General features: G+C 36.8%; 1 protein-coding gene across 47 annotated transcripts in view; it reads left to right on the top strand.

The window, feature by feature from the left end:
- The window catches only part of PTPRD (protein tyrosine phosphatase receptor type D), a 2,329,646-nt gene that overhangs the window by 2,197,697 nt on the left and 104,475 nt on the right, over positions 1–27,474 (top strand). For 30 of the 47 annotated variants that reach the window (XM_017949398.3, XM_017949394.3, XM_017949399.3 and 27 more), the window contains 2 exons: positions 9,401–9,442; positions 9,951–10,048. In XM_017949398.3, the coding sequence (XP_017804887.1) occupies positions 9,401–9,442; positions 9,951–10,048 (140 nt within the window). The remainder of the gene's footprint in view (positions 1–9,400; positions 9,443–9,950; positions 10,049–27,474) is intronic. The other 17 variants (XM_017949412.3, XM_017949415.3, XM_017949414.3 and 14 more) reach the window with 1 other exon arrangement.

Here is a 27,474-nt window from a genome sequence, read left to right as displayed (position 1 = left end):
TAGAGAATTAATAATCCACATCTTCTGTTAAAAAAAAAAGTCTTTCAACGAAATAAGATGACTGTGATTTATATAACCAGTACCTAGTACAGAGTTTGTTCCCGAAGGCAAATTGATTTCCACTTCTGATGGGTTTGTTGTGAAGGATAAAATAGCAAACAAACATTACAATTTGAAATTCAGTAGGCCTTTCAGAAGGTAAAGAAAGCACATTGCTTCGTTCAGTGATTTCATAAATTCTACTTTCTCAAAAAAATCATTTTGTGAGTGATAGATTCATTTACATTCTAAGTTATTTATTCTTTTGGAGAATCTAGATTTAAGGAGTCAGATCCTTTTTTCCTTAATTCTGCCTGTTATTCCCAATTTCATATAAATGTAGCATTCCAACAATCTAAGTACGTCAAAGAACTGTGCCCTTAAATGCAGTACCACAAACACAGTTGGGTCAGAAAGTTAAGATTTCCGTCCACTGTTGCTCAGCTAAGGCACAAAGAGAAGACAGAGAAACGTGCTTTTTTGTCAGTATAACCATCCTTGTGAGGTTGGAGAGTGTGGGGAGGAACATTGCTTTAGCACATTTTCAAACTTTTAGACGAGAATCAAGTCACTGTCCGACACTGCTGAGAGCCTTCCAAAGAAGTAGCTTGGACTTGAATCTGTACGGAGCACTTTAAGGAGTTGCTGTATCTTCTCATTCTGAAGTCTCTGATGCTGCTGGCAGCTAGAGGTAGTTCAGGGCTGAAGCCCACTAGTCCATTATTGGCAACAAAGTTCTTGGTCTTTTTAGCATTAAGATGAGTGAAAAAAGAATCACCAACCCAGCCCGTTCTGAAAAACCATTTTATTTTTCTCTTATTGAGCATAATGTAATTGTGACTTAACCCATTGCTGCATCAGAGACAATATGGAATTGTTGAATAAATTTTTTTTCTCCCCCTAAATGGTAGTTTTTCTAGGACTAGGACTAGATTTAGGATAAACAGTCTGATAGGATTCCAGGATGCTGCGTAGTGTTAGGACTAATCTGTTACTTAAGTGATGGGTTCACATGGTAAGTCTGGACAAATATACAGGAATATTTATCATTTTTTGTGCTTGCACACTTTCATTATTAAAGTATCCTTTACAATGAAAAAAAATCATGTCAGTCTGTGAAGCACTGTATGTAAGCACCTGAACAGGCTGGGGAAGCTCATGCTTTCACAATTGAAAGCAGGCACCTCAGCTTGTAAGTATTTTGCACGATTGTAAATATCTGTCTTATTGTAGTTCAGATGGCATTGTATAGCCAAGTTATATTTGAGACAGCATGAGCTGCCTCATCATTTAAGAGAATAATGATTTAAACAATAAATCATTGATTATTAGTGTACAAGGTCAGCCAGAATTAGTGTGGAACAGGCAATTTAAGTAACATCAGTTGTTTCACCAATAACTACCAAATTAAAATGGGGACTTAAGTATATAGGAAGGTATCATTTAGCTGACGTTTGACTTATTAGTTCTAACAGATAATGGAATAAGATGGGCAAGATAAGTAAAAGGGAGAGGTGATGTAGTAGAGGAATTTACTGGAATTATTAACTGCTGATCAAGTTTTAATTTTAAGGTCTGTGGAAGAAGGGAAGAAAATACTCACTTATAAAAGATGCATTTAAAGGAAACGTCCATTAAGCTCCATACATCTCTGTAACCAGCAGTAACTGGGTGTGCACTAGGATGGGTTAATAGATATGTTGCTTGTTAAACAAAAATGAACTGTGTTAGCCTCATTTGGAAGGAAAGTTTTCTCTTTCTTTCTTTTATAAACAATTTCCAAATTATTTTAGTCTGTCCCTCCCAGAGCATCTTCTCTTTAATTTCAAAGGCAACACGTTTATTGGGAAAATTTTGGAAAATAGAAAATAAGTTTGTTAACAGTTATTGCATATAGATTGTGGCCATTTAGGTGTTCATTATACTACTCTTTAACTTTTTGTACATTTGAAAATTTTTATAATTGTATGGTGGGAAAGGGGCCAATAAAAGCACTTTTAAAGAAGAAAAATTACTCTTCATCCCACCACTTCTTTTTTTCTTTTGTTATTTGACATATTTAAAATAAACATTAAAATATTTTGTCATTACTCCAATTTAGTCTCCAGAAATATCTGCCATATACAGTTTCATGTATATCGTTCCAGACTTAATTTGTATATGTAGTTATTTAAATGATATAGAGTAGGTAGGGAGGAGTGTGTGTGTGTATGTATGTCGTATATGTATACACACACAATTTGCTGTTGTGACATTTAACTATATAAAAATTGACCTTTTTCAAGTGAGTGTATTAATACGTCTTATCTTCTTTTTAACAGCCCATGGCAATGATGGTAGTCAGTTCTGTAGATATAAAAATGTATTGACTCGTTCCCTATTAGTGGAGGCTAAGTTATTTCTCATTTTTGCTATTACAGATACTACTGTATTGAACCCATATATTTTGACACCATCATTGCTATTTCTGCATGGCAGACACCTGGAAATATGATAGCAGGGTCCTAGGGCAGGCACATTTACCATTTTGATAGAGAGACCCAATTACAGACTTTTCGAAATATTGTAAAAATCCTTTACTGAAGGTTTGACCCCCTCTGGCCCATGGCCTCTAGAATTGGACAAAATGATGAAGATAAATATAATATTATTAAAAGATGGTGATATATATTTTAAAAAAAAAACAAATCACTAATATGTGTTCATTTTTCTTCTTTTTCCCAGCAAAGAAAATTTAGAGGTTGAGGATCTTAGAGAAATTCACTTTCTTTTCAGTACAAAGAAAGTTGTAAGGGAAGAGCTACTGGTAGTACTGGTGGTGCACCAATCATCGACCTTTCCCTGTGCCTGCACATTCAATGTTAAAATGTCTGCTGTCCCTGTTCATACCTCCTCCCTGGCCCAAAAATACCTGCAAACAAAACCAAAATTATAGTGTTTATGCTTGCACCTTTTAGGAAAAGAGATTTAAAACTCAATGATCAGATATTACAACATAAAGACCTCGTTTTCATTCCGTGGATGACCTTAGTATGTTTTGCCCTAAAGCATACATGGATGGTAGGTGATTGATGGGCTGTGAAAAACAAAAACAAACTCATAAAAAGTTAACGAGTCAGAAATATGGTATCAGCAGCAGAAATGTCTGCACAGCAACTGAATAAGCTTTAAAAAGCTCTTCAGCTCTCTCTTCTGATCTATTAATACTATTAATTGGATCAATGCTAACAAGATCCATTTTTATGTATACTTTCTTCATACATTCATATTTTATTTTATACCGTAAGGAATTTAGGCATATGACCTAGGTTAAGAATACCGAATGTGTTCTTTCTGTTTTATTTTCTGAAAACGATGATTCATTAAATCTAAGTGCCAGATTTCTGATACAAAGAAACAGCTTGTTCAAATTCTATATTTTGAGAAAGTCTACATTAGGATTGAATTTTACAAAAAATTTTTTAAATGTTTTGAGGCAGGATCTTGCTCTGTTGCCCAGGCTTGAGTGCAGTGGCACAATCATAGCTCACTGTAGCCTCAACATTCTCCACTCAAGTAATCCTCCAACCTCAACCTCCCAAGTAACGGGACCACAGGCATGTGCCACCATGCCCAGTTCATTTAAATAATTTTTTTTTTTGCAGAAATGGGGTCTTCCTCGGTTGCCCAGGCTGGACAGAAACTCCTGCAATCAAGTAAAAATTTTGAATTTTAATTATGCCATTCAGTACTTACCTAGAAGAGCACTTTTGGTGACTCTCATTTAATAATGATCCCCAGTCACAAATCAAGTCTAATTGTCATTATTGTTGTATCAGGAAGCTTACAAATCAATGTTCTCTTTATCTTTAATTTATCATTAGTTTGTGATACAAATAATAAACATAGCAGAGTATTTGTATTTCATTCAGGGAATTCTAAATAGTGCATAAATTATGTTAAAAATATGACAAATATTTAATGAACTAATTTTCTCTTTCTGACTGTTAGCTCATAGAAGTCTACTTTTGTTAAGACTGTGGTAATTGATTTGATGAAAAAATTAGCTTCTCTTTGGTCCATAAGCACAAACTATTCTCCAGACTTTATCACAGTTTGTCAGTAAGGAAAGTCATGAAGAGACTATTACTGAGTCATTACAAACACACATATATAGTGACAGAAAAAAATAATCTAAATGATATACCATCGTTATTAATGACTTCAAAAACTCTACTTAGCAGAATAGTTATATAGTGCCTATTGGCATTTAATGTAAAGTTTAAAAGTATGAAAATAGAGCAAGTGTTTCATAAATATTTTTCTATGGATAATAAAATCATTTGAAGCATTCAGTAGCCTTACTGACTTAGTAAACTAGAGCAGGACATTTGAAAAGCAAAAATACCATAAATTAGGTTCTAAAAAGTATTCTGCCAAATGGCATTCCAGTTTTTAACATTTTAAATTCATACCGTTAGTTCATGTTTTAATGGAAACTTAGGATATTTTGGCAAGAAGTACCTGGAAAATACAGATGTGCTTTTGCATCCTCTTTTCCTCTTCCCCATCATTGAAACAGATGACGTAGGTGAAGTCCCTATATTGACACTTTTTCTCAAACTGAGGATGGTTTATGATCTCTGTCTTGCTGCATAGACAGCCCAAACAGTCTTAAAGACCCAGCTTTATGTACCTGTCACCATTTGTCCAGGGATGTTAAATGATTTGAGAGACAGCATGGCGTAATGTGAAATGTGCTAAATGAGAGTGGACATGGTATGGGATCAAATCCTCATGCAGCTACAGTTCTGCTGATAATGATGACCTTGATCGAGTTCTTTAACTCTCCTGGGCTTCATTTTTCAGGGATCAGGTTAGAGAGAGGGGAGGTAGATGAACCCATAGGGGATGAACCATGCAAGAAGCATACTTCTTTATATCCCCAGCACAAAGCAGTATCTAGTCCATTGTCTTGTGGATACAGGCGTGCAATCTGTCACTCCCAACACTCCTTGATTCTAATTCACATACACATAGATGAAAGAAGGTTTTGTTCTTTTAAAACAAAGGCCATAATCTAGTTAGCCATATGTGGACTGCAGAAGAGCTTCTTTTGACATGGACTGAGTTTCAACAAAATTTTGAGTCAAATTGAAAACTGAGGAAATGCCACAGGAAACTCTGGATTTTTAGTGGCTATTGAAAACCTGAACAGTCTGAACCAATTGGCCTTGCATTCTCACTTGGCAGAGCAAGTCCTGGAGCTGAATAGTTTCACCCTTTTCAGAAGCCCCCCACGTGTACACTAGCCCTAAAGATGAGTGACATTGAGATTGAGCGTTAGTTGTCATTTATGTCACGCTTATGGCTATTTTTCACATAGTAAAGAATTATTGTTCTTTCTGGAGTCTCTGTTCAAAGTAGAGAAACAAAAGCCAGCCCTGGAAACCTGCTCATTGTGAGGAAATGGGAATTACTGCATTTTGTGTGTGTGTGTGAAAATGTTGACTGTATAATACTTAGCCACCTTCAGTCATTTATCTTACCAGTCTAGCCCCTTTCATCCATGGAGACTTTGCCCCCCACTTTATTTAGAAGATCGCAAATGCCATTCTAGAAATACTACAGTAGAAAGATACCCAAGCTGCATGTTGAGATGTTATTTACTGTCTGGGCTTATGTAGAGAAATCATCTAACTTTTCTGGATTTGAGTCCTCTTGTATAAAATGAAAGTACTGGACTAAGTCGTCTCTAAGGTGCCTCTCAGGTTAAGATGCCATGATTTTAAAGTTTACTTCTTATAAGGAAGTCACCATGACATTAGTCTTACAAATATGTACCCTATTAAAGGGAGCCATCCTGTTTTTTTCCTCCAACCTAAGGCAGATTTCAGTGACTGCATCTGTCATTTTTCACGTTGACACTATACTGTGGAGATCATAGCTTCAAAATGAAAAGTCTTACCAGATTTGATGCGTGCCTTTAAAATGCATTTATGGGCCGGGCACAGTGGCTCATGCCTGTAATTCTAGCACTTTGGAAGGCCAAGGCAGGTGGATCACGAGGTCAGGAGTTTGAGACCAGCCTGACCAACATGGTGAAACCCCGTCTCTACTAAAAATATAAATATTAGCCGGGTGTGGTGGTACGTCCCTGTAATCCCAGCTACTCAGGAGGCTGAAGCAGGAGAACCGCTTGAACCCGGGAAGTGGAGCTTGCAGTGAGCTGAGGTTGCACCACTACACTCCAGCCTAGGCAACTGGGCAACAGAGTGAGACTCCATCTCAAAAAATTAAAAAAAAAAAAAAAAAAAAGCACTTCTGTTGTACATTTGTAGCTTTGAACTGATGAGATCATGACACTGGCAAGCCCTCCGTATTTGTTAGCTCTCCTTCAAGTTCTTGGCTGCTAATAATAGCTGAAGTACCAAAGCTTGCTAATGGGATGTTAGAGGGGATTCAAGAATATCACCAAGAGAAAGCTCTTCTCATTCTCTTAAATCCTGATATGACTTCTAAATGGAAAAAAAAGGAATAAATGGAGTTATAGGCCCCGCCTCATGAATCACATAGGACTAAGAGCCAGCGCTGGGGAACTTTAAAAATATCAATATATAGCTCCCACATCCAGAGACCTGAATTGGTCTGGTGTACAGCCTGCAAAAAAAAAAAAAAAAATTTAAAGCACATCAAGTAATTTAAATGTGAAAACTCTGATGTAGTAAAGACTTTGGTTTATAGACTGTGAGCAGCGGTCATGTTGCCAGACAAAACATTGAAAGGATACCACAGTTGAGGTCAACTTCATAGTTTTCTTAGTGTCTATCTTTTCATTTAAAATCTAACATACTTGTTTATATCATATAACTTTCTTTCAATATTGGGCAGTGGAGATGTTTCTGCAGAATTTTGTAACAATATTTTGAAGTAGATCCTTGGTCATTGTTTTCTGATATGAGCTAAACAGTTTCAACTTAGAGGAGTTTTACTCTGGAGGATTATTTTTATGCTGACATTCAGTCTTTTCTGATATATGATATAACATCATAATAGACTGTGTATACACTTTGACTAATGAGAGAAAATAGCAGCAAACTTAAATAGTTGAAAAAATAAACAATTCAACTGCATACTACTTTTCTATTTTGTAAAAAGTAAGTACTCTCCACCCCCCCTCAAAGAAGAGGTACAATAACTTTTAGAACCCTTACATTTGCACCATGTCCAATAGACCCTTCTCTGTTCAGAAGTTCTATCTGTGTGTGGGAAGAATGAAAGTTATGAAGAAGAGAATGGCTCTTGAATTTATCTAGTTCTATACTCTGATTTTAACAGTTAAAGAAATCAAAGGCGCTTCACAAATGGTGATTTGTCCCTATTAGTAGATGACAAAACCAGAAGTAGAACCCAAGTCCAGTATTCTAAGCCAGGATTCTTTCTCCCGTACCATTGGATTCACACAAATTCTCCTCCCTTTTCTGTGAAACATCCATCTGCCATTTTTACTTAGAAATTGAGTGCAATATGGTATCCAATGATAAGTTTTATGTAGCGATTCTTTAATGCTATGATATCTTGCATGTAATAGATATACGTATATATATTCTGATGTGGAATATAATGAGCCAATGTAGGTCTGCTTGAATTTTTCTTTAATAAGCTTCCAATATAATAATTCCAGATCATGTGCCAGTGCATGCCTCAAGTAAATATGTTGATCACATCTTTGGTTATTATTATGGTCTTCTACTGCTGTAATACTAATACTTTTCCCATCTCCAACTGGCTTTACTTTTTGCAGCTTTGAGCAGTAATTCAGTCCCCTACGCCTCCCTGATTGGCTCTGTGTCCTCCCTCTCTAGCCAAACCACCACTCAGTCCATATATGATAATAACTCTCTCCCACGATTCGCTCGAAAAGGTCTAAACATCTTTGTCTCTATTATTTTCTCTGTTAAAGTACTGTAATGATGTCCATATCAGTCCATTTCCATTTCCAGATAAGCCTAAAGTCACCTATGCCTTTGCATTTCCATTCTTTTCATTGGGGGTGCCTCATCTGGATAAGATCATGTAATTATCAGATCACTGTCACCCTCTCACTTCCTCCACAGAATGTAAATTATTTCAGTTCTACCATTAATACAGAAAAGTGTCAGAAAGGGTTCCAAAATTTTGTTCCAAAGGCATTATTATATCACCAACAAAGAATTTCTACTTGCAAGCAATTCAGTTTTATTGGCTCTCCACTAAAATTTTAGCTGACTGGAAGCAGACCTTCATAGCCATAAAAACTAAACCACCAGAATTCACAACACTTGCTAAAGTGGTAGTCTTCAAAGAGCGGGGTAGCTTTTACTTAACTTACAGAACCATTGACAATTTGGCATTTGAGATAAAGGAACTTACTGGGTGACTTTTAACAATGGTATAATTCCTAAAATGCTCTTAAAGTAGTCACATGTCATGTTGACTCTATGGCCATCATTCTGTAGCCTCCCTCCAGACAGCCACAGTGACAGCAGAATGTCAACACATGGCTTCCAGTTTGAGCTCCTCCCTCATTCTTTTTCTGCTTCAGTGGCTTCCCTGGGGACATGCTAGTTCAGATTTTTCTAGCCAGCTGGAATTTGTGTCTGTGAGATAAGAGTCAGCAATGCTCTTTCATGATACTTCTGTAAAATTAATAGGAAAAAAAAAAAGACAAATCATATGAAAAGTGAGAAAACATCAGAAAGACACGGGAGTCACCAAAATTAATAGTGGATTATTTTTCATGGAATCTATGAAATTAGTATATCTTCCACTGGCTGAATGAACTAGAATGTGTCAGCCCCCGTCTCTGCTTTCCTTCTTTCTTCACCCTCTTTCCCTCCTGTCTTTTCATCATTTGATCACTTTCCTGAATTCATTTCTCATTAGTGGACAAAGATGTTTACACCTAAAGTAGATTGTAGGTTTGCTGGGGGTTGAATAATGGGGACCTGGGGCAAAATATCACAGAGTTGTTAGTGTGGCCATTTATAAATGTCCAGAAGAAGGCTGCAACCCCAACCTCTACAATCTGCTACTAGTGGAAACATTTTTGAAGCTCAGTTTGGTTTCTGATTGTGCCTTCAGTGATTATCGTCAATGAGCCGTGGTGCATGTCATTCTTTGTGTCTATGTTTGCATGTGAATGTCAGTCACCTACAGGTTTGTGAAATATTAGCGATCTTAATGTAGTAGTCACATTGTACTAGCCACAATGTATAATGAATCCTGCAAAAACTTGCAGCATTTTGATTAGTCCTTTGAAAAAATATATCAGGCTTTCCATTTCATTTTTTTTAAGAATTTGTTCTATTTTATTTTATTTACACCATCATTTCCTTTGCAGGTTCAGATGATTCCGGTTACCCTGGTAACCTTCATTCTTCAAGTTAGTTTTCCTTGATTATGCATAAGTCATTTTATGTTTACTATCAAGCTACTACTCTTTCCCTTTTAGGCCTTTCTCAGTGTCTGTTTTCTTAGTTCACTTTACACCATTTAATTCCACACAATTTCCATTTCACACAGTGCAGGAGAAGGAGTTTGAAATGGCATAAAAGTCATTACTCAAAGCAGAAGTTGACATCAAGCCTGACTGTCAGTTTCCTCCGCTAGCTAACCTCATTGATTCATAGCACAATAACGCTTTCTTTTACACTAGGAGTGTTAGTTTGGAGATTTTGCTTGGTGACTTTTCATTTGGCTACAAAATTCATCTTCCCAGAGCATGTCCTGCTTTGAGTAACCAAACTATTTGCCTGCTTCCTCACCTAAAACATCTTTACTACTCACATATTTTCAGGCCATTTCTAACTATAGTATTCTCTATATTTTGGAATGGCTAGCATCGTTTTCATTTGTTTTCAAATGTTTTTCTTCTTTCCTTTTTTCAATAGGTATGGCTAGCCATCCTCCAATACCCATCTTGGAACTTGCAGACCACATTGAAAGATTGAAAGCAAATGACAACTTGAAGTTTTCCCAGGAATATGAGGTAATTCACTGTGTTTATTCTTTATAGTAATTTTAAGAGTTGCTCTTCTCTTTTTTTGACCATATTCTTGAAAATTAACCTCATCAGTGCTTTTCCCTTTAAATATGACTCAAATATGATATAAAAATGTATAACGAATTGCCTACTTAAAAGTGTCTGCACAAGCAATATAGTAATTACAATTTTAAAGTGTTAATTTTACATTTGTTCATTATTACTTGCTGAGATGATGAATTTTCTAACTTTTATTTTTAATTGGCAATAATTGTATATATTTATATATATGGATTATTATTAATTATAGTCACCATTCTGTGTAGTAGATCACTAAAGCTTATTCCTGCTGTCTAGCTAAAACTGATCAACATCTCCCCTTTCTCCAGCCATCGGTTGGTAATCACCATTCTACTATCTACTCCTATGAGTTTGACTTCTTTAGATTTCACATATAAATGAGATCATGCAGTATTTGTCTTCTGGTTTTTCAGTTCCTAGAATATACTAAATTGATAAGGTTTCCAGCATACCAAATAGGTGCCAAATACACTGATTTGTGATAAGAATCCTCATCTAAAAAAGAAAGATTACAGAGATTAAGTACATTTCTCAAGACTCTTGGTTTCATAAGCCATGAAAACTCTGTAATTATTGAGTACATATATATTACCTTAGCCTTCAATTAGTTAGAGCTAATATTAACCTAGAAATATATTTTCAGAGAGTTGCTTGTTTTTGAAGGAATGGTGCACTGAATGCTATCTTAAAATTCCGGAATCCTTAAAAAGTCTATGTGAATTATTGATGAAGGTAAATTAAAAGCCTGGGTGAATGCACATGTATGTGGGTGTGTATTTGGATATTGTGGTATATATATCAAGCAAAAATTTATGAAACTGGATATTTCTGGTATTCTCCAGCAACAAGGACCCTTAATGAAGCCAATTAATGAATTGTTGATAACCAGACCATAATTATTTTTCCTAGACCAGTTTTAACATAATATTAAAATGTACAGCTAAAATCTTGTAGTTGTACCAAATAATAAAAGGTTATTGGGTACCTGGGCAGCCCAAATTTCACCATCAGGGGTTTCTACTGATTTACTTACTGGGAGTTGTTAACACATTCCTGTTACCTCTTGGTATCTGTTGTATCAGCCTTAATTGGGGCAGTTGCACTGGACCTACCAGCTCTAACATTCTACCCTATCATATTCTGTAGCAAAACACTCTAAGAGGACCCCCAACCTCAAGTGGCTTAGAGGGGTCACAAAAATAAGAAGACGCTCCATATAAGAGAACATGGAGCAGTGAGGCCTGTGGCAGTCTAAATATCCTCATGGCCTTCCCATAATCTTCAAATATTCAAATGTTCATTATTTTAAGTTACTGTGCTGGAAAACCAAAACATATCTGTAGTCTCATTCACCTCCACCCTCAAGAGCCAGACCGCCTTTTATTCAATTTGCATACTCCAGCATCTTTGTCGTATATTTGATAGGACACAAAAATTTTGTTTGTTTCCTCACCTTTTGATTAAGTTACATTTTCCTTTATTCTGCACCAAGCATTCAGGAGAACATTTTCAATGTTGGGAAAATTCACACTGGAACGCACGTTATCTTCTTTTCTCAAATGGTCGGCAGCTTATTTCTTTCGTGCTCTTCCTGTTGATCAGAATAGCTCTTTTAAAAATATGCAGTATCCTTTAAAACACCTTCTAGAGTTTCTGATTTAGGGCTTAAGGCTCCAGAGTGAGTTTTAGAAGAGGAAATAAGGCAAATCATAAATAGCACCTGGGGCAACATAAAAAACCCTTAGTTATGTCAATGTTTATGAACCAGAAATCTTTCATCACTCCGACCTACTTTTTATTGTTATGTGATTCTTATTATTTTGCCATGTGATATTTTTTGACGGACCTGCTTTAATTATTTATTTTTGATTATGGGTTACATAATGGGTCACAAATTATGGAAATACAATAACTCGACCTGTGAATAAGCCATTAATTCACTCTCCACCAATATAACTTTAAACCACAGGCAATAATATAGTCATGCATCACTTGATGACAGGGATGCTTTCAGAGAAATGTGTTCTTAGGTGATTTTTGTCATTGTGCAAACTTCATGGAGTATAGCAAACTAGATAGTATAGTCTATTATACACTTAAGCTATGTGGTCTAGCCCACTGCTCCTAGGCTACAATCCTGTACAGCAGGTTGCTATACCCAACGGTAACTGTTTGTGTGTTTAAACAAAGAAAAGGTAAGGTAAAAATACTGTACAAAGAGTTTTAGGCCAGGCGTGGTGACTCACACATGTAATCCCAGCATTTTGGAGTCCGAGGCAGGTGGATCACCTGAGTTCAGGAGTTCAGGACCAGCCTGGCCAACACGGTGAAACCCCGTCTCTACTAAAAATACAAAATTAGCCAGGCCTGGTGGCAGGTGCCTGTAATCCCAGCCACTCGGGAGGCTGAGACAGGAAAATCGCTTGAACCCGGAGGTGGAGGTTGCAGTGATCCAAGATCACACCATTGCACTCCAGCCTGGGCGACAAGAGTGAAACAAACAACAAAAAAATTAAATGGTACCCCTATGTAGGACACTTAGCATGAATGGCGCTTGCAAGACTGGTAGTTGCTGTGGCTGTCAGTGAGAGTAGTGAGTGAATGTAGAGGCCTAGGACATTACTGTATACTACTGTAGACTTTATAAACACTATAAACTTAGGCTACAACAAATTTATTTTAAAACTTTATTTCAATAGTAGATTAACCTTAGCTTACTGTAACTACTTTATAAAATTTTTAAACTTTTTGACATCACTTAGCTTAAAACACAAACACATCATACAGCTATACAAAAACATTTTTTCTTTTATCCTTATTTTGTAAGCGTTTTTCTATTTAAATTATTTTAACTTTTTAAAATTTTTGGTTAAAAACTAAGATGCAAAGACATGCATTAATCTAGGCCTACACAGAATCAGAATCATCAGTATCACTGTCTTCTGCCTTCACATTTTGTCCACTGGAACATCTTCAGGGTGACAGCATGGAGCTGTCATCTCCTATAATGATAATCCCTTCTTCTGGATACCTCTTGAAGGACCTCCCTAGGGCTGTTTTAAAGTTCTCTTTTTTTAAATAAATAAAAGGAGTGAACTTTAAAATAACAATGAAATGTGTACTTTAGTAAACACATAAACTAGTAACATATTCACTTTTTATTAAATATTATGTACTGTACATAATTGTATGTGCTTGAGTGGTAGCAGAGTAAGTTGAATTACACCAACATCTCTACAACCACATGAGTAATGCACCATGCTGGGACGTTACGACAGCTACCACATCCCTAGGTGATGGGAATTTCTTCAGATCTATTATAGTTTTATGGATCAATCTCTTATTTGTGGTTTGTTGTGGACTGAAATGTCATTATGCAGCACATGGCTATAAAAGCATCACTCAAGCAATCTCAGTTGCATCTATTGAATATAATAACTGGCCTCCTTTAAATATGGAATTTTCAAGAAATGCTACATGTAAAGATACTTTAATGATCCTCATTTAGCCATTAGATCAGAAGTGCTCCTTGAAAATAGTTATGAACTGCATGCTGGCAATGCTGCTATGCACAGCTTCCCCAGTAGGCTTAGCCTTGGACATGATAGCCCACATAGACTCTTCACTGATGTTCATGATGATAATCTGTGATTAAAGCTCCCTGGGCATGAATTGACTCTACTGTGCCTTAACAAGCATGAAGGAGATGTTTAAGTGTTGTATTCAACAGTGATAATAGCATTAAGACCTCAACATAAAAATTTAGGCTTAGAGCAACACTTTGTGGGGAAAAATTGTTTATTCTACATAAACTTGAATAGATTTTTACTGGCTTTCAGCAAAGAAAATAGAGGAAAGAAAACTCACATTGCTTTCAAACACCTGATTATTTTGGCATAATCACTGTGAGTAAATGTTTACTTAGAACTTGTAACATACATGAAGCTAAATTTTTTACTGTGATTCTAAGACTAAAACAGGTTAAAGGCATGAGAGCTGTTTGCACTGATCCTGAGGTCAGAATAGGAGGAAGTAGGTTAGATTGTAGCACAGTATTATTAGATCCTATGAGACACTTCCTGTACTATAAAGGCCTTGAACTCCAATACTATATTTAGTGAAAGCTAGAAGAATGGACCTGAGAAATTAGTGTAACCCCATCTCTGCAGGTCTTTATAAACACTTTAGATGTCCATTTTCTGAGATGAAACTAAAAAGTCCTACTGGAATTTAAGTAATCTCAATTTGAGAATGGTATCTGGAATGCAGGGAATAAAGTCCTCCTTAAAGTTGGTGTGGCTGTTAAAGTCCATTTATTAGGCTGGTGAATCTTTAAATCAGAATAATATGTGTAGGTCTTGCCAAACAAAATCTTGGGCTGTCGCCTACAGATCATTTGGTTGCCTATTTAAAATTGAAATTCCAAGGAAGAAGTCAAATCCCTGAATAGACCAATAACAAGTTCTGAAATTGAGGCAGTAATTAATAGCCTACCAATCGAAAAAAGCCCAGGACCAGATGGATTCACAGCCAAATTCTACCAGAGTTACAAAGAGGAACTGGTACCATTCCTTCTAAAACTATTACAAACAGTAGAAAAAGAGGGACTCCTCCCTAACTCATTTTATGAGGCCAGCATCATCCTGATACGAAAACCTGGCAGAGACACAATAAAATTGAAATTCCTGGTTCCAACCCCAGAAATGCTAGTTTAATAGGTCAGCTGTGGTATCCACGAATCTGCATTTTAAAAGAGCTCTTCAGCTGACTTTGATGCAGGTACTTCAAAGACTTCAATTTGAGGAATGTCATCGGTTTAGGGTAATGTATTACAGAACATGATCCCCAGTCTTCATTTCACCATTTGCTGAGATAGCATATAGACTAGTATATTTAAGATTTAATCAGAAGGCATCATCACAGTGATGTATGTACAAATCTTATTTAGACTAGATAGATTGTAAGAAACTATAGCCCCTGGAAATTCTCAAGGAAAGACAGAAGAGCATTTCTGATGTATTATAGAGTCAAGGCTAACAGTAAAGGTACACACTAAGAACCGTCATCTAGAACTGAAAGGCTGTGGCAATTTCCTGATATTTTCTCTGGAGCTTTCATCTTTATGCTTTCTCTGGGGTGGCTTCATTCTTCCCCTGATACAAGCCAGCGTCTTCTTTTTTTCTCGCCCACACACAGAAAACATGGTCTTTAATCTTATTTTCATTTACATACAGGCCCCATAAAGAGACTGAGTTGTTCTTGGCAGTCACATTTTAAATGCCAGAGAACAAAGTCTGAACTCTAGCTAATTGATGGTTTGTTGTGGGGACACACGTTGGGACGTAACTGCTAACAGTCCACTTATACAGATCTTGGATGGAGGAGAGGGAAATTTCTGTGTAAGGGGGCTTGTGAGCTGGGAGGAGGAACCAGTAATTATCCACGACAATACAAAGCATTTTGCTCAGTGCTGAGAAAACATAGAAGTTGTAAGAAACTTATACTTCTGGAGTTCGTAGTTGTCAAAGACAAATATATACAACAAATAAGAATTACACCAAGGAGGTAATCTAAAGTGCTATTGGAATGTTATTGGGATTCAGTAAAGGTCATAATGATCTGGAGAATTGAGAAAGATTTTGAAGAGAAGATGGCACTCTTCATGGAACTAGGAAGAAGAGGATTGAAGTGCATTTTGTCAAGGGAAGGGCACATGGGAAATGCACATTCTGGTAGTCTCATAGTCAGTGTGGACTACAGACCAACAGCATTGGCGTCACCTGGGGACTTTTTAGAAATGCAGAATTTTAGGCACTACCCCAATGCTACTGATTCAGAATCTCCATTTTAAAATATATCGATGATGTCTTTGTGTAATAAATTGGCACCCCGGCTGGGCACGGTGGCTCACACCTGTAATCCCGGCATTTTGGGAAGCCACTGCAGGCAGATTGCTTGAGTCCAGGAGTTTGAGACCAGCCTAGGCAACATGGTGAAACTGTCTCTACAAAACTACAAAATAAAATTAGCCAGGCATGATGGCATGTACCTGTAGTCCCAGCTACTCGAGAGGCTGAGGTGGGAGGATCACCTGACCCCCAAGGGGTTGAGGCTGCAGTGAGCTGAGATCATGTCACTGCACTCCAGCCTGGGTAACAGGTGGAGATCCTGTCTCAAAAAAAGTTAAAAAAAAAAAAAATGAATGGGCATCTCAGTGGTCACTATCAAGAAAAGCTTTAAAGTTAGAGAAAATGTGAAACTAGTTCCTGATGTGGTCTTCAAGGTACAGTTTTCTAGTAGAAATACTGTCCCAAATCACGTACTCTACTTCAGGTACATTCTAGATTTTATACATTTTGTGGTGTGGATTGAGATAATAACCCCTTTTTAAATAGTTACAACAACAACATTTCTTCTGAGTTCCTATCAGCTCACTTACAAGTCACATTTTGGACCATAGTCCATACTGTCATGGTAGTTATACAGAGATGAACAGTCATCAAACATCTAGTTTCAAGTTAGTCAGCATTAGCTCTGTTAGTAATACTACCTTAAAGCTATGTATTAACTCGGAGCAATCTTTCTGTTGCTATTGGAGAGGGGCAAGAAACTTTGTGGTTCACAGAAGTGCTCCCTGAAGAAGCCCTCTTTGATCGTTTTGTTCTCATCACAAAGCCCAGTCCCAATGCCTTTGCTGCCGTCTCTGGAGGTGGACTGTCTCCAATCTCAGTGCTCACATGTCTCCCGCCATTCAGCATCCACATGTGCTGAGTTTCTTCCTGTTCTTATGGCAGCACTCTCACATCTCCTGTCTGTGATGATGATAATGAGCCTTTTATATGAAATATTTCAGATATCAGAGCCCTGTCCTTCTGTTTTTATAACAGTATGTATTACACCTTTGTAGAAGAAGTTAAAATCTTCCCATCACTTAGTAAGACAGATAAAGGAAAAACATATTTCCTTGATGAATAATGAAATACATCAAGACAGTGTTGAGACATATAGAGACATTTAAAAACATTGCTTAGGTCATATTTTTAAATATTTAAATATTATAAAATATATGAAATATAAATATTTTAATATTTAAAGTTGTCTAAACCTCAGAGATCATGTGCTTTCACTCTCCCTTAACTCTCCGTAGAGTTAAGGAGCATGAGACTGAGAAAGAAGTGACTTACCCAAGGTCACACACCTACTATGTGTGGTAAAACCAGGTCACAAATTCATCTTGTTTTGTTCTTCACTGCACCTCAACTTACCTGATGTAAACACCTGAATGTTTCACTCTTTGTTTCTTACTATGCCCTGATGATAGAGTTCAGAAAGCTTAGTATCTAACTAGATCAAAATATTTATATTTAAAATTTCTGTGAAATTGTCATAGTTACCAATTTCCATTGCATGACTATTCCTGGAAAAACCCAGTGGTTTTCTATGACATGCTAAGGACACGTTTCTTTTCTCCATAGATAATTTGTTCACTCCTGATGGTAAACATTGTATTTCTCCACAGAGGGGACAAAAATTATCTGTCATCTAAGCAATGACCACAAAAGAAAACATTTCTATTTTCCCTTGGAAAAGACTCTTGGTATATTTGACCACGTGTGGCACAGTATATTCACAGGCGCAAAACCATCATTAGTAAAACCATCATCATTATTAGGTTTTGTAAACCTCTGAGCACTTATAATGCAAAACTACTTGTCATATCTGCTTTCAATTAGTTTATCATTTATGTGTAAGCTCATGAGGGGAGACATGTATTCAAGAATCATACAAAAACAAGAAACCAAACACACACACATATGTACCCACACACACAATTTTTTTTTTTTTTGGCCAACTTAGAATGCACTAGATTTTTTCTTAAAGGTGGTTCCCCCATTTTCTTGAAGGAAGAAAGTGCTGGATGACAGAGATCTGTTTTCATCTTTTATGGAAAGTAGAAGAGTGGAACAGACTCTTCCATTTCTAAGGGAAAGACCTCCATTTCTAAGTATTTTTGACATATGAATCACAAGAGATAAAAGGTTGTTTTTTGAAAAAGTTGAGAACAAATTATGGTGGTTTAGTAATGGAATGAGAAAAATGAGCAATTTCGTGAAATAAAAAGCAGTAACATTTTTGTACCTGGGATGGTTGAAGTTGAGGAAGATGAATGGCTAAATTTACTATTCCAAATCAGAATCTCCTAATACTCTGGGATTGGAGGTGGGGATGGCAGAGTCTTTGCCCACTTCCTTACAAACATAGCAGTTTTTCTGCTTCTCAGATTGGGGCCAAATCTCTCTGCCTGCCACACAGGACTTTCTACTTGTTGAGCCAACAGTGGAAATAAATATTATGACACAGTCGCTAAGGACACAGGCCCTTGGCTCAGGTTGCCAGTTTGGCCGCTAGCTCAAGCTGTGTGACCTTAAGCAAATTAGTGAACCTCTCTGTATTTTAATTTATTAATCTCTATATAAAGAAGCAACCAGAGTACTTACTTCAAACAATCATTAAAAACAAATTAAACATGTAAGTGCTTTTCAGGTTTCCTGACACCAGTACTCAGTAGTCTTAGTAGCTATTACTTATTTTATCTCATCTAGGTGCCATCAATTTTAAGATACCCCATCATTGCATGTACCACTAAGGAATAAAAGATATCGCCAGTACAATTGCAAGATGCCATCAATTTTAAGATGCACATCAATTTCAGAGATGTTAGAATGTGGAAAAAAAATGCATGTCTTAGAATCAATGAAACCCTACCTTTTCCTATCCCAGGCCAAACCCTTAGGGATTTGCTGATGTCAGTAAAAAAATAATAATAATAATGAAAGAAAGAATGAAAAATTGCTAGTTTAAACCAGTGCAATTAGCACTTGTTATGTTGCGCTTTCTTACCCTCCAGTCATTTGCTGTGATCAAGCCTCTCTGGGTCAGGTGTTTTGATCAGTTGTCTGGCCTCTCGGTATGCTGTTGGCCACATGATAACAAGCTCACTGCTCGGCACACAGCAGGTGATTAACAAAAGTGTGTGTCTGGATCAATTTCTAACTAAATTTACGGTTCACAGAAACTCTTTATTGTGATCAAAATTGCTAGTACCAACAACACGAGCAAACAGAACAAAGAGTGTCCTGCTGTAAAGAGCTTCTTTTTCCAGTTGACATCCCCACCTGATCTATCAGCAGTGAAGCCTTATTTTCAGGCTCTTTTCTCTCAGAAAATAGGCTATTACTATCTCTAGACAGTACAGAAGTGATTACATTTTAATGCAGACCCCTCAGATTTAACTCAAAAGTACCTACCAATTAAACTCCCTGAGCCTTTTATAGCAAAGATTTTATAGCAAAGGTTGGCCTGCCAGTTGGCCATCTGAGAAGATGCTGTCTTTGTTCTGTAGTTAAGGACCAGTCTCACCAAGTAAAATGTAAAAGTACAGAGAGTCCCCTCCCAGCAGGCTGCTTTCTGCATCTTATAAACAAATCTAGTAGGACACAAAGACAGCAGCTTACCTTAGAAGAAACATTGCATCCAAAACAGGGTGTATGTCTATGTGCTTATCGTCTTTTATTCTTACTGGTCTTCTATAGTTGTGAGAACTCAAAGTGCAAGTAATTTCTCAAGTTCCAAAGCTTATTTCTACTTAGACTTTTAAAATGTTTGTTCTTTCACCCACTTAAAAAAAAAAAAACCCTCAGACATTTTCTTTACTAATATTAAACTCCGTATCTTTCATAGTAGAGCCTATTGTTTTTTTTCTTGTGGGAGTCCTACCCATCTTAAGGGACTCTCACATAACTCTCGTTTTCTGTTTCCCAGTCCTTATTCTCATACAATTTCAACTTTTGTTTTTTCTCAGTCCTTGTTCTCATACAAGTTCACTATAACTAATTGGCCCTTGACCATCACTGGACATTGTCCAAAATGTGTTTTCACCTGCTCCCATGTGGAGCCGAAGGCTCTCAGGAAACAATTAATTCTGTCTCTGCTTCCAAAACAAGCTTTCAATTTCAAAGAGACCATAGCAAGGACTGAAAAAGACACTCTTTATTGAATTGTATTTTTATTTAAAAATGAAGTTGGGATTTTAGCACCTGAGTGGTAAAAGTGTGTATGTAGAGGAGTGCTGTAGTGGATGCTGGGGAGGTCCTTGAAGTCAGGGAAAACAAGGTTCATATTTTGACTGGGCCAATTAGTAGCTGTGCTGCTTGATCCTGAGCCAGTTACTTTACCTCTCAGAACCTTGGTTCTCTTATTTAAGATGAGAATATTAGTATCTACTCATGAGACTGTTACAAAGATGAATGTATGTTAGGCACCTGGCCCATTGCCCTCTATGCTTAGTAAACAGAAGTGGCTCTTGTTATTGTGAACTTCACTATGCATGACGGTATCTGTCAGTCACTTAACATGACTTTTTTTTCTCAAGTGATTTTTATCTTCCATAATATTATCTTCTCATTCTTCCAAAAAGGAGCTCTATGAAAGCAAGTAGGGGAAGGTAAAGAGTGACAAGGATGGAGGGTAATTATGAAGAACTACAGAGTTCTTTTCATATTTTGTACATAATGTCATTTCTGGAAGTTATATCCACATTAAAATATCAAAAAAAAGGTAATTTCACTGATGAGTGGAAACTGTCCTGGTGTCTCTGCTATAAATTTTAATGCCCCTAAACACATTATTTAACTCTCCTGATCTCAGTTTCTTTGTTTATAAGAGGAGTAGTTTGAATGCCTTCGTCTGTTTAACATTTAGTGGAGAACCAAAAATAATCAAGAAATAAGCTGTCCTGAATGAGTCTTCTAGGAGAAACAGGGGGAAAACAAACAACAACAACAACAACAAAATGATAATTGTTAAGTTCATCTTGGGAGTGGGACAATATTGGTGAGAGTCTTCCCAGAGTACCCCTGACTTGGAGGGTCACTGAAATTTGCCAGAAATATAAGCCTCCAGGCTGAGGTATCTGTGCATGCAAAGACATGGAGATGAGAAGAAGCGTGGCTTGCTCAGGGGACCCCAACGTATTCTGTGACTGTCGTTGCAGCATCAGGGTCATACTGCTGAGAGGTGAGGTGCGAAAGGTGATTACACCCTTGAAAGGTCATAACAACATAGGAAGGAGTCTGCAACCAAGTGATTTCAAAAGTGTTCAGAAAAGTCATGGAAATCACTTCCTATGATTCCTCCTGAAGCTCCAAGTACCTGAGGGACCAAATGAGTACATCTGTGTTTATGTCACTGCTGGGAACAGCTTTCGGGGAGAATTTTAACAATGCTGCAACAAGAGATTGGAACATGGCTGCCTAGAGCCTGATATAACCCAGCATCACAGAGATGCCTTTACTTATTTATGTATTTAAGTTTAAAATTACAAAATGTTAGTGGCAGTATTATTTGTCATGGTTTTTCTACTGTGGCTAAACAGTTTGTCATTCTTTTTGAAAAAACAATTGTTGGGCACACCACCATGCTTTGGGAGTATAGAGGGGATTAAAGTGAAGGATATAAGCATTAAGACATTACATGAATTTGCAGTGTTGGCTAGGCCTTGGGAAACATTAGTCTTTCCATCGTCACAGATGCAGCAATCAGAGTATTTGGCTTTAGCTTAAAAGTTCATGCATGAAGCATAATCAGAACTTTATTATTTCTCACTTGCTAAAAAAATTTCCTTAACAGCAGGCACTCATCAGTCCTCTAAACGTCAACCAATGGCTCACAGAGACCCCTGATTTAATTCATTCTTTCTCTCATGACCCCTCCTGCCTTCACTCCTTCTTTTATTCCCCTTCTCTTCCTCTTTCCTTCCTTTTTCCTTCTCAGTCCCCTTTCTTTGTTTTTCTGCCAGTTTAACAGAGCATTTTTATATCTTTTTTTAGTATTAAACTGCACAACATCTTAATATCATAATAGTCTTTCAATAGAGTTTCAGAGTCTAGACAGTGCTTTACAAGGATGATGATAGCAAACATTTGTATAGCACTTACCATATGCCAGACATTCTTCGGAATGCATTACTGTAAACATTAACCCATTCAGTCCTTCCAGGTAGTTACTGTTAGTATCCCCATGTCACAGAAGGTATATTGAACCACATGAAAGTTAAGTAACCTACTCAAGGTCACACAGCTGGTAAATGGCAAAGCTAGGATATGAACCCATGTAGTCTGAGCTCTGGGTAATGTTCTGACCACCATAAATAGTTGCATCTGAGAGTTGATTTCCTTTCACCACAGTTTTCACCATGGAAAATTTGTTGTCATTAACTTATCTGTTAAGGTGATCACATAGTATTCAGGTGACCTCAAAGAAGAATATTGACCCAATTTCTTGTTATAATTATATTTTATTTTTGTTTTTCAACATCAGAGACAGTTTTTCAGCAACAACAAAGTGATTTAGTTGTAAATGAATTGGATAGGAACCTTTAAACTCAGCCTCCCTCTTCATGCTCTTGTTTAGTTTTTATTAAAAATTAGTAAGTTTGAAGATGATGAAAGGATTATAATTTATATCTGAAAACAAATAGCATTCCATCCTAACCTTATCAAACAGAAAAATATATTTGATTACTTGGGTTAGAAATAATTCACCAGATTGATTCTATAACTACCTATATAATAGTGACTGCCTTTGACTTCTGATCTTGGTTTAGGAAAATAAAATCAAGGGGAAAAAAAAGCAGATGGTTGATGGGGTTTAAAGATGTAAAGACTCAGCCTTAACTCTCACGGGGAATAGTTGGTATTGACTTGTTTCTTGTTTTGACATTTTAAATTATAGACCAGGGTCTGCCTACTTGTCTAACCCTGAAGATTAAAAAAAGGTGAGACCTATACTGGCAAGGTGCCCTCCTCACTACATATCATGAGTCAGATTCCAGTTTCCTTTAGATAAGACCAGTGAAGAAGGGGAAACTTTCTCACTACAATAAATTATGCTTCATAAATCTATTAATATGATATATAGTAATATTCACCTTTAAGATTCTAAAAACACCTTTTCATATACGCAAAATCCTTTCATGTTTCCGTAACTTAATTTCATACAAAAACTGCTAAATGATTTGAAAAGATAGGAGCTGTTACTATACAATCAAAAGATGCCATATTTCAAGATGGTAGGAGGATACAAAACCACTGCCTACCTACATTTATTTCCATTCTCTTAAGAATTTATTGTTATTGTTTTGTTTGCTTTTTCTCCAGCTTTTAGTTATGTTAAAATGAACAGTATGTTAGGTAGCGTATAACTTACTAAGCCGGATTAACGAGGTAGAAGCTCAAACATAATTTAGGTGATTGGACTGGACCACCTTTTTAGATTCTGTCTTTCTCTCATGCTGAGATTCTGTTTCTCCGATTATTATGAAACAAGATTTAAAGCAAATGTAATAAAGTTCACATTCTGATGCCAGATTTCCCTTTTTGTTTTCTCAATGCTGTGTTGCCCCTACCCCCAATCCCTGCAGGCTTAGGTCGAGCCTCTTCTGTTGCTGTTCTATAACTCGGGAGTGCCTATGTGGCTGCAGTGATTGAGAAGCTATAATTGGTATGGTTAATGAACAATGAAATGCTGCCTCCCTTTTTATTAAGAGCAGTAAGGGTGCTGCATTAGGGAAAGTAGAAGACTTTACCCCCCACTACCAGTAATTAATTGACCTCCTTGTCATCTGTTGAGACATAAAGAGAATAAAAATTTTCAGTCCAAGTGTTAGAGTTGGTGGATGTTGCCATGCAACTGGGCATTGATTTCCATTTTTGTTCTTTTTCTATTCCTTCTGTATTGATCCTTGTTGTCACAGCTCAAGGAATCATCCTATTATCTTTAAAAAATCCTTCATAAAATTTTAGAGGTTTAAATTCAGTGTCACAAAGTTTCTACTGTGCAGTTATATTTGAGGATTTCTAGAATCTTCTAACCTCATTCATTACTGTCATTTTACTGTAGAGAAGACATTTTCAGGGCAGTTAAGTGATGTGACTGAAGTCCCTGCAAGTTTACATCTAACATTATGCAACAGATGACATTTTCTAAGTAGACTCCCTAGATAAAAGCAAAATAGCAAATGCATAAAAATGTTTTCTGAAAAATAACCATCGTATTACCTCTTAAAGTCATGTTAACTTGAAACGTTAAGGATGTTTGTCTTTCTGTGTGAGAACCCAAATTATAAACAGTACAAGGATTGTGATAAAATAAGAATTTTACTTATGGGAAGAAATAAGGCAGTTTTAGGGAAAAATAAACTTGTGTGATATATTTTATGTATTTTTCTTCATCATTTTATTACTGCAATATAGTTCACATATAAAATTTGCCTTTTTATTTTATTTTATTTTATTTTATTTATTTATTTTTTTTTGGAGTCAGGGTCTGACTCTTTCACCCAGACTGGAGTGCAGACACCATCAGGTTCACTGCAGCCTCTACCTCCACAGACTCAGATGATCCTCCCATCTCAGCCTCCCAAGTAACTGGAATTACAAACACACACCGCCAAACTGGCTAATTTTTTATTTTTTACAGAGATGAGGTTTCGTCATGTTGCACAGGTTGGTCTCAAACTGCTGGGCTCAGGCTATCTACCTGCCTTGGCCTCCCAAAGTGCTGGAATTAGAGGTGTGGGCCATCACGCCTGGCCAAATTCACCCTTAGAAAAAAAAGAAGTTCAGTGAATGTACTTTATATTTAAACATTAAGTGGGTATATTGTAAAGAATCAAGAAGACCACTGGGCTTTTTTTCTACTTTTGGTGAATATTTATGTTTCTTTGTTTGTATTGCTTTTAAACATTTGATGGAAGGAAACTAAGGGCACTGAGGAGTTGTTTGAAAATGCCAGTGTCAGTTTAAGCCAAACTCCAGCTCGAGGCTTGAGTACAAGACCAAGATTAGGGTGATGTAGGTGCCTGTCACTGTGTATATGGCAGATTTGATTTGCTGTTTGCTGTGTTGAATCCATGACATTGCAAGGAATTACAAGGTCTTCAGTTTTACTTGTATGTCTTCCGCTAGTATAAAAGCTTCTTCATGGTGTCTTGTTTATCAGGATATCCCTGTGACTAGCATGGTAAAATTTTCTGGAATTGATACACACATGAGTTTAGAGAAAGAAAGAGAGAGAAGAGAGGAGAGAAGAGGAAGAGAGAGAGAGAGAAGGAAGAAAGGGAGGGAGGGAGGGAGGAAGAAAGAGAGGGAAGGGAAGAGGGAGGGAAGGAAGAAGAGAAAGAGAGAAAGAGAAAGAGGGAGGAGCTTGGTTTTCTCTGCATCTCCCGCAAAAGAAAGAGAGACAGAAGGAGGAGCTTGGTTTTCTCTTTGCATCTCCCGCTTTCCAAGCATAGTCACATGATATCGAGATAGATATCATTTATCAAGTCATGAATAAGCATGCTTCATTAGGTTACAACTCTTCACTACTACTGTGCTGCAACAGGGTCTTGTGGAGACAGAGGAACAGCAACTTTATGGGCATGGTCCTCTTTCTAGGTGGAGAATTCACCTTTGGCTTTCCTTGGTGGACCTCCCTTGGGCAACATATTGCCAAGACAGTGCAGGACATCAAGCTCCCTGACAGTGATTGTGTACACAGATGGGGAAGACATTCTTCTACCTGAAATAAAACAACAGAGGAATACTGATCCCAGAACTCACTTTTCCTATGCTCTCAGTGTCTGTAAAGAAAAATGATCTCTAGTATTCATGTCTCAAAGCCAACTCTGAGGGCAAATGGAGCTGTCTTTCCCCAGAGCTAAAAATCTGCCTATAAATTTCATAAAGACTACCAGCTTCAGTATTTATCTCTCCACAGTTGTGTTGTAAAAATATTTGCATGAAAAGAACATCTTTGTTTCCTTAAGTCTTCATCTGCTCTTGGTACTCATTTGCTCTTGAAAAGGGATGATATAATCTTTTTGTTTTTGATCTATAATCGTTTCCACAGCAACCAATTGTGATGCCACAGACCAAGGATTAAAATTTTTTGCTAGAGAATAAACAAATGAACTTTGAAATAAAGCTGCTCATTTCTCCCAAATGACCCTGAGAACAAGAAGACCAATTCTAAAAGTTTTAGCTACAAAAAATTTAAAAATAAATAAAAATAAAAATTTTAGCTACCCAAGAAATAATTTTCAAGAACATGAATGCTCCTTCTTTAAAAGTCTATGTAATTTTCCAGCTTTATATTCAACTCATCTCGTAAAACAGACATTTACTAAGCAGTTACAATGTGCCAGGTACTTTGCTAGATTCCAGAGTACAAAAATAAATGATGCATACATTTTGCCCTTGAATTCTGAATCTGAGAGTTCCTTTAGTTTTTCTTACCCAAACTTAACCAAAGTCACAATTACTAGAATTTGTCAGGATTTTGGTATGCAGCTATGAGTTTTACTCCACGGGTAATGGGACTGGTGTTTTTGTCTACATTTGTTACATGTACCATGTGTGGGGTGATGGGATTTTTTCATTTTCTGACACTCAATACATTCAAAGATTTGGAAATTTAATAGGTCAGGGCAGTTAGTGTCTTAGCAACTGTCTAAAATCTGTATATCAAAGTGTTTCCTAGTTTTTTAAACAGAAAAATTAATCCTTCAGACTCAGATTTTTTGACCCATTGTAGGGAAAACTCATGTTTCTCTTTCTCATATTCTGTTACTTGAATGTATGTAAAATAAGATTAGGGAATAGCATTTGTTCTCTATTATGCTTCCCTGGCAGAACTTCTTAGGGTTTCTCTAAGCTGTGGGAGCAGTTAACAGGCATAGTATTTTGTTTTATAATTTCATCCAAAATTCCCCTAGATGGATGAAATATATGCCCCCCCCCCCCCCACCGAGAAAGAAATATGAGATGCCAAAGAATCATGTAGATATTTTTCTGTTCTTCCCTTATTATAAATCATTGGTCAAGGAGACCTGCTTATATTTTAATATTTATATTGGTAAAAGAGGCTCTGTCTTGTGGAGCGTGCCATTTATGTTTGTTACTTTACCCATATTGTTATTTATGAAATTGTTTAGGCTTTTTGTTTTTTTGTTTGCTATATTGTTCGGTTTTCAAAGCATACCCTTGAAATGGAGTAAATAAGACTCACTCCATGTAAAGACTGAATCTATCACTTAATATTTTTTTCTTAATAAACAATAGGTGTTTTAAATGACCTCAAACATACTGTTTTTTCCAGAATAAAATTCTGTTTACTTTTATTGGATAGCTTGATTAATAATATTGTTTTTCTGGCCTGGCACGGTGGCTCACGCCTGAAATCCCAGCACTTTGGGAGGCTGAGGTAGGCGGATCATGAAGTCAGGAGATTGAGACCATCCTGGCTAACAC

This window comes from Papio anubis, chromosome 13, assembly GCF_008728515.1.
Source record: "Papio anubis isolate 15944 chromosome 13, Panubis1.0, whole genome shotgun sequence".
Lineage (NCBI taxonomy): Eukaryota > Metazoa > Chordata > Mammalia > Primates > Cercopithecidae > Papio > Papio anubis.
This window is presented reverse-complemented; position numbering and strand designations above follow the sequence as displayed.